At 37.6% G+C, this 14,553-nt stretch overlaps 1 protein-coding gene across 1 annotated transcript; it reads right to left on the bottom strand.

Moving 5' to 3' along the window:
* Positions 1-2,876: 2,876 nt before the first annotated feature.
* Positions 2,877-11,805, bottom strand: faxdc2 (fatty acid hydroxylase domain containing 2). The gene is made up of 8 exons (XM_051092524.1): positions 11,677-11,805; positions 10,887-10,984; positions 10,606-10,709; positions 10,194-10,315; positions 7,942-8,147; positions 7,711-7,816; positions 7,447-7,613; positions 2,877-3,542 (listed from the first exon to the last, which is right to left on the bottom strand). The coding sequence occupies exons 1-8, from the start codon at positions 11,683-11,685 to the stop codon at positions 3,383-3,385; spliced, it is 972 nt and encodes a 323-aa protein (XP_050948481.1). The 5' UTR covers positions 11,686-11,805; the 3' UTR covers positions 2,877-3,382.
* Between the last annotated feature and the right edge of the window lie 2,748 nt (positions 11,806-14,553).

The following is a 14,553-nucleotide window of genomic DNA, read 5'->3' as shown; positions in this document are numbered from 1 at the left end:
CAAGCTTTTGGACATTAATTTCCCCGTCACCCATCTTGTTACAGTTAACATCATCCATATTTCCTTTCATTTGATTTCTTACTGTATTGGAGAGAAATAAAGAGGCACGTTGATCTGCCACACCGAGAACTCCGCTTGTGTTTGCATGATGATGCATTTAAAAGTTAATGACCAAACGTTTCGTCATAAAAAAATTCACGGTGTTGCTGCAGATGAAATATAATGTGGAAAACATTAGATGAATATTTTTTTCATCGGTTAGACACTGATTATTTATCACTCAAACCCCTTTCTCTACCTGTCCGATGGTCATGCGTATCTGCCAGTTGGTAGTTGTTTTTTTTTAACACTTTTTATGCATGTTTGTGGTCCTAATCAAATCCTCGTCCACCGTGCAATGTGTTGTGGGCAGTATTAGCTGTTAAGGTTCTTGCACACTGAGTCCAAAATTTTCGTATGCGTTTTTTCTTTTTTTCATATTCGTCGTCCTTTCCTATCAAAATGTTTGCTATGGATTTGAAAATGCAAAAAACTGAACCTGATCTGATTTTTTTTTTTTTTGTGACCGATGAAAGTTTTGGAGGCAGTGTGTAAACTCGATTGACGCAACGTGAGGTTGTATTAATTTTTTTGTGCAAAAAATAATTTTGGACTCATTGTGCAGTGACATTTAAAGTGTGCATCGATCTGCACTTTGAATTCTAAAGGTAGTAGTAGATCATCTGGGAATCTTTGGCATTCTTTTTGAAACACACTGTGATTTGGGACATACTAATTCTATTTTTGAGTAGACAGGATTATTTAGGACAGATAGTATGCGAAGTGGGATTCAGCAGTTGTGTTTGTGAAAGATGTTGGATGTGTGTATGCAAACATCAGACGTATTACTTTAAAATTAAAATATTTAAAATTAAAATATCTCAAAGTAAAATTGCCACCTTAACGCGGTCAAAATGTGCTTGTTGATACGGTCAAATTTCACGTGTTCTGTTTGAAGAGTTTTGGCCCCATAAGCCTTCCATACAATGCTGCGTTGATACACTAAATGAGTAGATTGATACGCATATTTAAATGGAAAGAGCAATATAGATTGTACTACATTAGCTGTTTACTATGCCAAAGAGCCTGATCTATTAGTCCATATGTCACACTAACAAGAAACTTCTAAGCAGAGGATGAGAGATTGAGTGCCAACCACGTAATTTTGTGATTATCCATTTGAAATGGTTTCTGGAAACACTGAATCGATGAATGATGTCATAACCAAGGAAGCCAAGACCATTGGACCATTTAAGAGATGCACCTCTGGTCCATAGTCAAGTGTTCATTCAGAAGTGCTGATCCACAATGTCAGGGAGCAGAACTCAGGTCCTGGAGGGCCACTGTCCTGCAGAGTTTCGCTCCAACCCTAATCAAACACAGCTGCCTGTAGCTCTCTAGTGATCTTGAAGACATTGATCAGCTTCAGGTGTGCCCTCCAGGACCAATGTCGCCCACCTCTGGTTCTGTCCCAGCCCTGCTCTGACACACATACCATGTAGAACTAAAATAAGCTTGAAGGACTTGAAGATCTGGATCAGGTGTGTTTAATTAGAAAGTGTTAAATGAAACTCTGCAGGGCTGTGTGATTTCTGCACCCCTGTGCTACTCTCTGTGCTCTAATCAGGCTGAAGCCGTCCCGCTCCACACATCAGATGCATTCAGATCGTATTTAATGGACGTCGATCTGTTTCTGCAGGTGCTTATATGTGGCCAAGAATTTCATCCAGACAAAAAACATTTCTAAGCGCTCTTTTTTTTTTTATCTGAGCACATCAATACTCAGAATCATTCATGGATCTGCTTGCTTACGCTACAGTTGTTGAGATCTTACCGTCAGCTTTCAGAAATGCTGTGGTGATCATTCCTGAAGGCGTCTGTAGACACCTTGGTGTTTTTTGTTGGATTAAAGAATTGCAGTCAGTGCTATTCCAGCTGTTGTCATTCACTGTCCACACACACTCTGTTTCATGGAGGCGTTTCTCATAGGAATCGTGTTTTTGCTGGAAGACGTGAAATGAACTTCCCTACGTAGTCAGCCGTACCCATGACACACTTGCTCATGTTCTGTCTGTGGGACGTTGCACTTCCAGTTTGGCATTGATCTTGTCATTGTCTGGCTGTGTCTGTTCATTTTAGAGTTTATCCCAGAGGAATACAAGTTCCGGACGGCAGGATTGGTTTTCCTCATGTGTGAGAGACTCCAGATCACTTGGAATAGGAAGTGTGGATACTGGATAGGTCAATGTGTTTTGTCAAAATAACACCCACCTGGTATGAAATTGCTTTTGGTGATCTAGTTAGTGGTCACCCATGATGCATTGCTGTTATTTACTGGACTGTGTATAATGAAACGTTATGAAAGGTGAAGCAGCTATTCAATAATTGTGTGCTTGTGGCCTCTGGCTGCATGTTTTTAGGAGTTTTAGACTAAAAAACAGTTTGGTTTACTAATGAGACTGGGACACGTTATGGGTAATGTTGCTTTGTGTCAGCACAGTTCGACCAAAATTTGATTGAAATTGTAGTTTCAGTCAAGCACCAGGGAAACTCAAGGGCTCGGTTTCACAGACAGGGCTTAGACCAAACCAGGATTAGGTCAAAGTTCAATGAGGACATTTAAGTAATGTTTATAAATGTGCCTTAGGAAAAAAATGGTGTGAAGGCACTGAAGATCAGTCAAGATTCTTTTGGTTTAAACTTACATTTTAGTCTAGGACTAGGCTTAAGCCTTGTCTGTGAAAGCAGGGGAAGATTTATCCTGGGACCATTTGGGTTGTAAAATGTAGTGTCTTTATACTCAGAATCAGAATTATTAATAATGCAAACACACCCAGTACAGCAGATCAGCTTTAATGAGTGAGGTCTGATAATAAACTCCAGAAACTGATGTCTTGAATCATCAGGGACAGAAAGACTACAATGTTTAAGAACATCTTCATTTCCAAAAACCATTCCTAGATTTCAGTATTAAAACATACAAGTATTAAAAACATTTTTATCATCTGTATAAATGTGAAATGCTGATACAATATGAGAAGTGACACGTAAGACGAACGATAAAAAGGACTGTAGGTAGGAATTATTAATCTCATAAATGGTCTCTTTACATGACAGCAGCTCATTTAAGTGAATCAAACAGGATTTGAGTGAGAGCTGAATGAGTCTTAGTCCTGATACACCAGTAAAATCACCTCAAACTCAAAACTGTGATATAACATACAGGAATGTGTGTGAATCCAGATCCGTTAGACCTGCTGATGACGGCCAGTGTGTGTAGTGTGGATGTGCGTTCATCTAATGTGCCCTGTGACTCTGTTCGGTGAATGTAGAGACGGCGCGGTTAATCTCGAGCTTTCTTGGGGTCGTCAGGGATGCTCTCGCTGAGCGGGGTCAAACCCAGCAGGACCGTGTGCCGCTCGTATGCTTTAGAATTACGAAACTTGTCGTCTGTCCCGTGCAGCCTGTCCAGCACTCCCAGCACGCCATAGCACTGATTGAACCTGGAGGGAAAAACAGCTGGACTTTCAGACAGCGCTCAACAAACAACCTGCCATAATTAGTCTGAAATAACAAGGCTTTTCCGGTTTCTGGAGCCTCTTTACCATTTTGGATGATCTTTGAAAACAACCACCTAAATGCTGCATAAAACACGACTGCCTTCACCCATGAACCCACTGACCTCAGTGATGTGTGCTTAGTACAGTTTCTCCTCTGAACACGTGATTGTGAGCAGACGGACACTGAACTCCAAAACACTGCTCCAACGGCAACAGAAAAACACCTTGTTTTGATCCTCTTGCATTGCTGAGATGTGTTTTGCACATCAGAAATTCAAAAGTAATAAGCTGGCGACACTGTAAACCGCTGTGATATGTCGTGATCTGCTGGTGACAGAATTTCCAGATCACTCGCACTTTTCACTGTTGTCAACATCCACAACTCAAATGCTTTGAATGCACTCGTGTAATGAGTGATATCAGAGGAGATACGTCAGCGTATCAGTATCTGACAGGTAAGCAACGCTTCCTATGAGGAAAACCCTGATATCACAGACAGTTCCACTCTCACTCCATTACATGATGTTCATTGATATGAAATGTTCAAAGAGCTCTGGCCAGTGTTGGGCTGTTATCTCATGAGAACAAAGGTTACTGCATGAGTTGAATGTAGAGCAAGGTTGACAGATTTCCCCTGATCCTGAACGATGACAGCTCAGTCCAATGTTCCAGTCTGAAATGCTCCGTTTAGTTAAGAGATCATTACCGGCATTATTTAGGAATCCTGATCACCTTCATTTACTGGTTGAGATGTTTAGGGTCGGAGCTGGTTTTCTTGATACAGTTTGCTAAATGGGTAGTGATTTTATGCAGTTCTATATACAAATGTAAAGGAAAGAAAAGGAAAGAAAAAACTGCTTTTTTTATTTGTGATGAGGTTAATAAATGTTAAATGACAACTGGTGTCATGTGAACCAGCAAGCTTCTCTTGTTTACCTTTATAACATTTAATTAAAACCATCACCTAAATGTTACAACATGATCCCTGAACAGATGGAGAGAAACTATAACACACTGTTCCCCATGTACTTCTACAAATAAAGTGCTATCATGTATAAGCCAACATTTGACCCCGGTGTAAAAATCACTCACACACTCACACTCACTGTCTGTCATGTGTTTTTTTTAGGGTAAGTCTTATGTATTTGTTCAATAAATTTGTAAAATCCATATGCGAATTTGAAACTAAAAATGTAAAACCTTTACCCACTGTTGAGAGTGTTGTAACGGGACTCTTTGTATGTGACATTAATTCACACAGTTCAGGTAAATGTTGGTGATTTCAAAACAGCCTTCATTAAAAGCAGATAAATGTGAGGAAATTATTAAAAGAGAGATAAATAGTAGAGAAAAACACTGAGTTACAGATGTGGCACAAACATCTCTGGCCTCTGTCACTTTAAATCAAATTATACTTCGCTTTTTACACAACATGCAGATTTCATCACCAGGCTAGTGCACACACTGTATGTGCATCACATGTTTTTTGTAATGCTAAAGTCTCACATGTACATTTAATTTTTTTTTCTTTTTTTTTCTTTTCTTTTCTTTTTTTTTTTTTGCAGTAATTAGTTTGTCCACAGGATGGCATTAATTTCCCAAGGTCACCAGAGAAAAAAACAATGGATGCCTGCAGGGTTGACAGATTGTGAGAAGAGCTGACTGTAGCTTAAAATATTACAAACATGTCTATATTGGTTATAATTAGTGGCAAGAGATTGCCCAAACACTGGACAAAGATGAGACATAAAGAGAGGAGAAAATATCTTTGTATACTGCCACTGAAATTTTTTACTAAACTAAAACTAAATTTTATTTATTTTTTTTATTTTTTTTTTATTCTGTCAATTCTGACTTTTTTTCCTCAGAATTGCATGATTTAATTTCACAGTTCTGACTTTTTTCTTGTAATTCTGACTTATTTTCTCAGAATTGCATGATTTAATTTCACAGTTCTGACTTTTTTCTTGTAATTCTGACTTATTTTCTCAGAATTGTGAGATTTAGACTTGCAATTGTACGTTATAAAGTCCAGTTCTGAGGGGGAAAAAGACTATTTACTTAATATTTCAAATTCATATCATACAATTCTGACTTTATAATGTCATATTGTAAGTTTTTATGTAAATATATTTAAAGGAGAAGTCCACTTCCAGAACAACATTTCACAAATAATGTAGTCACCCCCTTGTCATCCAAGATGTTCATGTCTTTCTTTCTTCAAACGTAAAGAAATTATGTTTTTTGAGGAAAACATTTCAGGATTTTTAATGGACTTCATTGGTGCCCCGATTTTGAACTTCCAAAATGTAGTTTAAATGCAGCTTCAAAGGCTCTAAACGATCCCAGCAGAGGAAGAAGGGTCTTATCTAGCGAAACGATTGCTCATTTATTTTGAAAAATAAAAAATTTGTATACTTTTTAAGCACAAAGGCTTGTGTAGCACAGGCTCTGAGATGCGCGTCCACGACGCTACGTACTATTGATTCACGTGGAAAGGTCACGTGCAACTACAGACCCAGTGTTTACAAAGCGAACGCAAAGACTAAGAAAGTGCAAGTAAGTCAAACTCTGTTTACAAACAAAAAGGAGTTTTTTGCCATACTCTACCTTTCTGAGCCGGAGTACACAGACCATGAACTTGTGGTGATTCAACGTGATGGGAAGTTCGGATCATTTTACTGACTCTGACCTTTGAGTCTCGTTCAGCAAAATGAACAAATCTTTTTTCGAGGCATCTTGTTCATTTTAGCAAAATACAATTAAAATGTTACGTGTTACTTCCCTAACACATCTACTGCTTACACAAACGTTGATCACACTACAAACAAGACAAAACTATAATGCTATAAGAAACAGAAAAGATTCAGTCATTGTTTACCTGGGTCTTTAGTCTATGATTCGCTCACCTCACCTCTTATCTGACAAGTTTTCGGGTTCAAGTCGTTCGTTCATCACGTGACGCCCCATAAGATGAACGAACCACTCGAAAAACCAGAAGACTCCAAACAGATGAACTAATTCCAGAACAGAACCTAACAGGATGTTGCGCATGTGCGACTGAACGAATCACTCCCCGAGACGACTGGGCAGCGTCGTGGACGCGCATCCCAGAGCCTGTGCTACACCAGCTTTTGTGCTTAAAAAGTAAACAAATTTTCATTTTTCAAAAAAAAAAAGACTTGTTTCGCTAGATAAGACCCTTCTTCCTCAGCTGGGATCGTTTAGAACCTTTTGAAGATGCATTTAAACTACATTTTGGAAGTTCAAAATCAGGGCACCAATGAAGTCCATTATATGGAGAAAAATCCTGAAATGTTTTCCTTAAAAACCATAATTTCTTTACGACTGAAGACAGAAAGACATGAACATCTTGGATGACAAGGAGGTGAGTACATTAACTGTAAATTGTTGCTCTAAAAGTGGACTTCTCCTTTAATATATAAACATATTTTTCTTAAATATATACATGCGTGTGTATTTATGTCTACATAATAAATATACACAACACACACATATGTACACAGAAACTTTTATTTTGGATGCAAATAATTTTAATGAATTGTTGCCCAACACTAATGAATAAACAGATAAATTTAATGTATAAATACCCCATAATCTGTTGTAACACATGGTGTCGATCGCCTGTGTATGTGTGCACATCAAATGAAGTGTGCTTTGAAAGGCTACACATGTACGACTGCGCATGTGTTCTAGTGTGTACACATAAACCTGACGTATTCTTTGAGCTTTATTAGTACAACTTATCACGGTCCCTGGTCTCTGAAACACTCACTTTACTTCAACTGTTTTTCTCTAAAGTCTTGATATTGAGGCCTGGACTTACTTGAGATGGTGGAAGTCGTGAAACTCGGGCGAGGGCAGGAAGGGCAGGTGGTATCCGCAGTGAGAGACCGTAGTGACCAGCAGAGCGATGGTGAACCACAGACTGGTGGTGGAGATGTGAGAGCCCAGCAGCACCGGACCCACCACAGCCGGCAGCATGTTGGACAGCTACACACACACACACACACACACAGGAACACATGAAGGGTTTCAACAGATCTGACTGTACGGATCACCACAAATCTGTCAGAGTGACGGTTCTCACCACATGCTCCACCGGATGAGCGTAGAGCGCCACCACTCCTACAGGAGCCGTCCACTCGTGATGGATCTTATGGATGCTCTTATAGAGCGACGGATGGTGAACGAGCCTGGAAGGAGCAGACGAGTGAACGACTGAGGCTGAACATCACTGGGTCAAAAGCACATTTAACTAAAGCTAAGTGTAAATGTCTTATTACTCCAGAATTTACAAAAAGATGCTATAAACGCTAACCTGTGCGTGTAGTAGAAGAGTATCTCCTCCAACAGGCCGCAGACGGCCAGCTCCAGCAGCACCAAGTGGAAGGTGGGCAGCTCCGGGCCGCACGGATCGCCTCGCCACTTCATCACCATGTAGGTGAGCACCACCACGGGACCCGACAGACACACCTGGTTAAACAGCACCCTCTTCACCGCCTGCCGTAACCGCACCGGGTCCACCTGTCGGGAAACATCACTTCGATTACAAGGTGTGGTTTCACTAGTATTGAAAACCAATAAATCTAAAGTTCTCTTTCCAGTCATCATCTGTGAAGTGCTGCAGGTCAGCATCATCAAATAATAATTTTCATTTTGATGACATCATAATGTCAATATATACATGTCAAAGTCAGACATGCCCCTTTGCCAGCTGTGATGCCTGGTTACTGGTTTAAACTTGGCCCAGGTTTTTGTGAAAGATGTTCGGGTCAGCACACCTTAATAGCTTCAACAATTGACTGATAATTAAGTTTAGAATAAAATGAATTTAGGCCCAGATTATGCAGAGCTGTAATAGCTGCTAATGCTGGATATTTTGATGAATCGAAAATTTATGTTTTTTCTATGTATAAACTTGTCCCTTATCAGTGCAAAATTATTACAAATGAAAAAGGATTCATACCAATATTGTCCAAAACCCCACTTTTCTAGGGCGTTTCCAAACTTTTGGAGGGCAGTGTATATTCATGCAGTGTGAGCATGTCAAAAGACTAAATTTGATTTGAAGCTTGTGACCTAAAATCACACACATCAACCCGATCACTTCATTCATAGCGTTCATGTAAACGCTGTGTTTGGATCGATCGATCGGAATGATTTCATTGCTAAAGTTCAGCTGGGTTACCCTAGGTTAAGTGCGACCCATCCAAACAGTGACCCGCCAGATGTTCAACCTTATTGATTAATTTTATCAGATTTTTAAAAACTTGTTGCTCCATATAATGACTGACAGTGTCATCAGTGAACTCTGAACTCATAAACAGAACATTATTCAGTTTCTTTGCCAGAGACAGACATTATTATACACTATATAATCTACACACGCAAGAATTTATGACTGACAATTTAAGATTGTATATGCTGTGTAATCTTAATTAATGCAAGGTGTGCTAAAATCATTATCAGTACCAACACAGTTATCAGAAAGAGCAGCAGTTATGAATTTACAGGCCAATATTTTCATTCAGCTGAACTGTTACGACAGGGACGTTCAACAGTCAATGGACGGTCAGGTTCCGTAGTACAGTAATACAGGGACAACATTTACATGCTCATATACATCGTAATCAACAGTCATACTTGCCTATAGAGTTTTACTGAACCATTTCAATACTTTAAAAATCTATCAACATTTTTGAGCGAAGGTACAAAATAAATAGCTGAATTAGAGTTTTGACTCTCTGAAAGTCGTTAAAAATTGCAAACATTCTTGCATCAAGATGCATTTGCTTGAGATTGACAAGCAAAATGACTTTAGATATTATTATTTTTTAAAAATGTATCGAAATATTGTTTGTTTTTTGCTCAAAACAAAAAAATCTGCCAGTGGGCAAAGAAAAATAATCTTGTTTTGCCTTTGAATTACGATTATTTCCTTTGCATGATTTTTTTCTTGTTTTAAGCAATAAACTAACCACATTTTGTTTTCTGTTTTTCAGAAAATAAGTCAATTTGCTTCTCAAGTAAATTCATCTTGATTCAAGAATGTCTAGATATTTATACTTTAAATAAAATTATTTAAAATATTTTTTTCACAGTGTAGAAATAACTCAAAATCTAATAATAATCTAATATTTTTCAGGTTAATCAGATGCTGTTAAAATATATCTGCATGTGAGTCACAAAACAAGACAGGATTTATGAAATGTGTGTAATGAGAAGGTTTTTAAGAAACATACTGGTCAAATAAGAAATGCGTTAAAATCACTGAAGGATTTATTAATGTTGTTCAATTTTTCATTGTCAGTAAAATAACTGCAAGCATAGTGTGAATATTAAATACATTGCCCAGCCCTAGTAAGATCTCGTGAGTACAATCTGAGATCTTCTCTACATTATACTGGGACTATCACTATCAACTAATCAACCAGTTATCTTAATGATTAATAAGTTAATATGATATGTTTTTGTAATCAGTAACTGAATTAGTATCAGTATGCTGAGGAATGATTTGTGTGCAGTTTGAAACAGTGATGATGTAGAGCGACGGGCTGCTGAAGGACGTACCGGATTGTTTTTGTCAGGCTGAATCCTGTAACGTGTGATGAAGTTTGGCTTTCCTGTCGTGTCAACCAACATCAGAAGGGCGTTCAGCAACCAGAAAGAGAGCGTTGGCACCAACATGGTCCCTGTTAAACACAAAAAGCATTTTGTGCATAAACCACTTCTAATTTATTTTGGAGAAAACTGAACTGTGTGGTTTGTAAGTCATGTTCATGCAGATAATAACAAGTCTGTTGTTGCAGGACACAGTGGTCTGCGCCAAAATGGTTTTATTGACGTGAACTTTAGCTGATTTGGGTGCAGGAGTTTGAGGTGGTCGGTTCCGTCGAGAACAATAGGTGCATGAACATTTCATAATCAGTGTCCGGAGGGGAGGCGACATAAAGGTTAAAAACAATTTTGCTGCTTCTCTAACCGATGAAAAACAAGGCCGGCTCATTTCCACCCAAGGCTTGGTGAAGTTTGGTCCACTGTGTTTGCCAGAAATCTCCAGATGCTCCCCAAAACCTCTGCAAATGCCTGCGCAAACACAAACACAAACACATCATTGATATTTAATGGTCGGTAGGAGCAGCTGTCATCTGAACTCAGCATTACAAAGAGCTCATGTCAAACACAAGTCATATTCTTGATATTAAACTCAGATGGACAAGATTTGAAGTCCGAGGCAAAATGATAGAAATGAAACTTGCTTACCATGTCACTGAGTTCCTAAACCCGATCAAGAAGAAAAGCCCAGATCCAATGACAAAAGCTGCTTTCTTCAACGAGTCCCAAAGTCCTCCGGTATTTTCCTTTTTAGAGAGATGAAGTCAAAGTCAAAACGCTACATCATATTATTTATAGCCGACTATCAGTTGGCAACCTGCTTGTATTTACATGTCAACTAATGCATACAGTTTGATCATAAAAGCCTTTATAATTGAACTGGTTCCTGCACTTTTACACGACCTGTGAGAAACTCTAAAATTCTACTTTTCACATTAAAAAAAAGTAATAGTGAAGTCAATCAACACCGTGAAATAACAACATTTCTGACAGGAAGACAAACAATAGCTTGTAAACGGAAAGGCTCAGAAACAGTTCCTAAAATGACATAATTATGTTCTACATATGAGTTATCCGCAAGAACGACATTATTTGAATAATGTTTGTCCATTTTTGTTTGTCATCAACACACCCGCTGAAATGCCAATCAGAGTCTGAAAGTTATGCTTTAAACTAAAGAATAAACCAATCTGTCCCATCAGCATGTACTATTTCTTGTAAACTTCCGTAAATGTTTATAACAAGCTAAGGGATTTCAGAGTGAAACAATGAGAATGTTCATCAAAGTAACACTGTAGCGATGATGCGCGGCGCCCGTGACACATTTATAACTGAAGTTGTTACAAACGCGTTACACCGCAAATCTTCTGGATCAGTGACAATTAACCAAAAGCATCACAATAATGTGTAGGCAGTGTGATAAAGTGAAGAGACTCACTCGGTCCATGATGTGTGTCCGGAGCTCCGCGCATCTGACAGTCGCTCCGGGCGGCAGCAGCTGTTTACAGTGTGATCCGCGTCAGCAGCTCATCTGTGATTGGCCACCGCTGGTCAGCTGACAAATCCCTGCAAAATGATTGCAGCGGAGGAGACACTGGAAGTCAGAATTGTTGTTGTTGTTGTTTATAGCATATCGTATATGGCAGAAATAGGCTAGTAATTACCCACAGAGGCATTTATTCGTGAGGTGATGCTTAGCTGATCATTTTATCGGAGACTTACTATTATTATTTGTACATTTGGTTCATTCATTTAAGGGTTTCAGCTGCTGAAATATCAGACTAAAGTTCTTGACTGTTTTGAATATTTCTGCTGTGATTTCAAACCACATAAGAACACGTGCTTTTTAACTTTAACAGGTTTTTAACTTCATTGTGTTGTCCTTGATGAATGGGGGTCACTACCTTTATCTAATAAATCAAATCAGATCAATTCAAACTGATGACAGACAAAGCAGAATCCCACAGATTCATCTGAAAGGTACAATTATTATATGACTTATATACTGGCATATGAATACAGGCCGCCAGAATGGCCACTGAAAGGCCTGAGTGGCGTGTTTTTGGTGTTATTATTTTTACATTTAATATGCAGTATGTAAAAATGTAATGTAATGTGTAATTAATGGGGTTCTTATTCAGTATTTCCATAGATTTCCATAGACATTTTTCTTTTCATAACCTCAAAACTGTTTTGACTAAATCTCACAGATGTTGACATTCAGACGAAATGTCAAAATTAAAAATAGTGCAGCCATGTGCTGAGATGAGATTGTTGTCATTGACCTTCAAAATAAAAATATAAAGCCCTTTGAAACACTAGAGATCATGAAATGATGAGAATGATTGGGAATCACTCTTTCATCTCTACAGTGTCTCAAACTTTTTTTTAATGTTGTCATTATTGCTTTCATTGCTGCCAGTCAGTCGCTGCACTGCTGATCATGATGCATCAATGAACACAAAGCAGTTCTGTAAATACATTAATGCTACATGTGTTTTTTTCTTGTCATGATCTTGCTTCAGATCATACCTGGACATAAAAACAGAACTAAATTAAAGTTTCTTTTGCACAAAAACATTGAAACACTGTTCCATCATCCTCCTCCTGCTCCTGACTGATAATACTACTATTGCACTGAGTTTTTATAGACAGCTTTAATGACAAACGTATATAATTAGAAAGGGAATGTGATTGTTAATTTATTTGAACGGCCTGATTAGTCAAGCTTCTAACAAAAAGCACACTGTACGAGCACTAATATTTAATGGTATTTAGCGGTTTGTAAATTATATTTAAAACGTGTAATTGTTTTGTCAAAGGTGTCACTGAGTTCTCGTTGCTCACCGGCAGGTGTCGCCAGATACAAGCTTTTACAGATGAGTAAAACATCAGTAATGTTGAGTTTACAATCAGACCCTCAGGGGGGATCAGATGTGTCCCAGTAAAACATTTCAGACAACACATACTGAGGTTTACTGAAGGCAAATACAAAACTTGATTACCTACAGTGCTGGGCAGTAACTGATTAGACTGCATCTAATCTGAATTACATAATCAGATTCCAAAAATCAAGTACTCATAATTAGATGAAATTACATTTTATTATGCACATAATCAGATTACAGTTTTATGGATTATATGATTACATATTATTCACACAATTGCAATAAATCATTTATAATTTATTGATTCTCAATAATTATTTTTTTCTCTTTTAAAATTTCCTTTTTAAAAATCTTACTGTGTTGTACCATTTTACTTCAACTTCACAACATGACATGCAAATATCATGTCAATAAAATAGCAAACAACGCATCACGTTTTAGTTAAAAAAAAAAAAGCACCTCTCAAACTGTTAGACCATGAATGAAACAAATAATTATGTAAGTTGCTAAACTTATTTGTGATGTGTTTTCATCATATCCAGTGACCTGCAATTACTGCTGATTCTGGACAAAAAATGTTCAAACCTGAAATTTGAGCATGTTAAGTCATTGCTGTTTTCATGTTTATTAATGTTTGTTCATATAACGCAGGGATTCATGAATGTTTTTGTCATGACAGCCAAACCCATTTGACATGAAATATTTAGGCCCACTTGAAATATCTTTGAGGTAGTTAATATTCAAATAATTTAACACATTTGCATGTTTGGTCACATTGACAATGCGGGCAACCAAATTAAATACTTCTGTTTTTAGTTTTCAAGTGTTTCAATAATTTATTTGACATTTTTATGATTTAATTAATTATTAGCTTTTTATCAACTCACAAACCTACTGCAGTTCTTACATTAAGACCAGTTTGGGAAACCCTGGTGTAATGTAATGTTTAATGCATTTTATGAAGTTTATATAAAAAAAATGAAACATATTTTCTTTCTCTTTGCTTTTTTATATGAATATGATGCATCTAATGGTAAGTTTAAAACAAATTAGATAAAAAGTAATCTCAAAAGTTTTCATCATGTAATCTGTAATCAGTAATGGACTACAATTTGTAAGTAATATACCCAGCTCTGATTCCTTCATCTAATTCAGTTTCAGAATGCTTTTTCTGCGGTATTTATTTATTTATATAACAATCCCTTTTTAAAATTTGACCCATTCCGATAGCCAAAATCTGATTAAATTCCTTTTTGAACAACTGGGCTTTAGAAACATAGGCCTTGTTCTGGATCATCCTTTTAAAGAAATGTCTGTAGTGATCATATAAACCAGGGGTCACCAGACGTGGCCCTGCAGAGTTTAGCTCCAACCCTAATCAAACACACCTGAACCAGCTAATCAAGGTCTTACTAGGTATACTTGAA

This window comes from Labeo rohita, chromosome 21 (genome assembly GCF_022985175.1).
Source record: "Labeo rohita strain BAU-BD-2019 chromosome 21, IGBB_LRoh.1.0, whole genome shotgun sequence".
In the NCBI taxonomy this organism is placed as follows: domain Eukaryota; kingdom Metazoa; phylum Chordata; class Actinopteri; order Cypriniformes; family Cyprinidae; genus Labeo; species Labeo rohita.
The sequence above is the reverse complement of the archived record's forward strand: the minus strand, read 5'-3'. Positions and strand labels throughout refer to the sequence as shown.

What these genes read in the sequence shown, in the direction of transcription:
- faxdc2 (XM_051092524.1), bottom strand. An exon ending in AGCCTGACAAAAACAATCCG is followed by an intron (nt 8,148 to 10,193) that starts GTACGTCCTTCA and finishes GTTTCCCGACAG; the next exon opens with GTGGACCCGGTGCGGTTACG. An exon ending in CTCATCCGGTGGAGCATGTG is followed by an intron (nt 7,614 to 7,710) that starts GTGAGAACCGTC and finishes GTGTGTGTGTAG; the next exon opens with CTGTCCAACATGCTGCCGGC.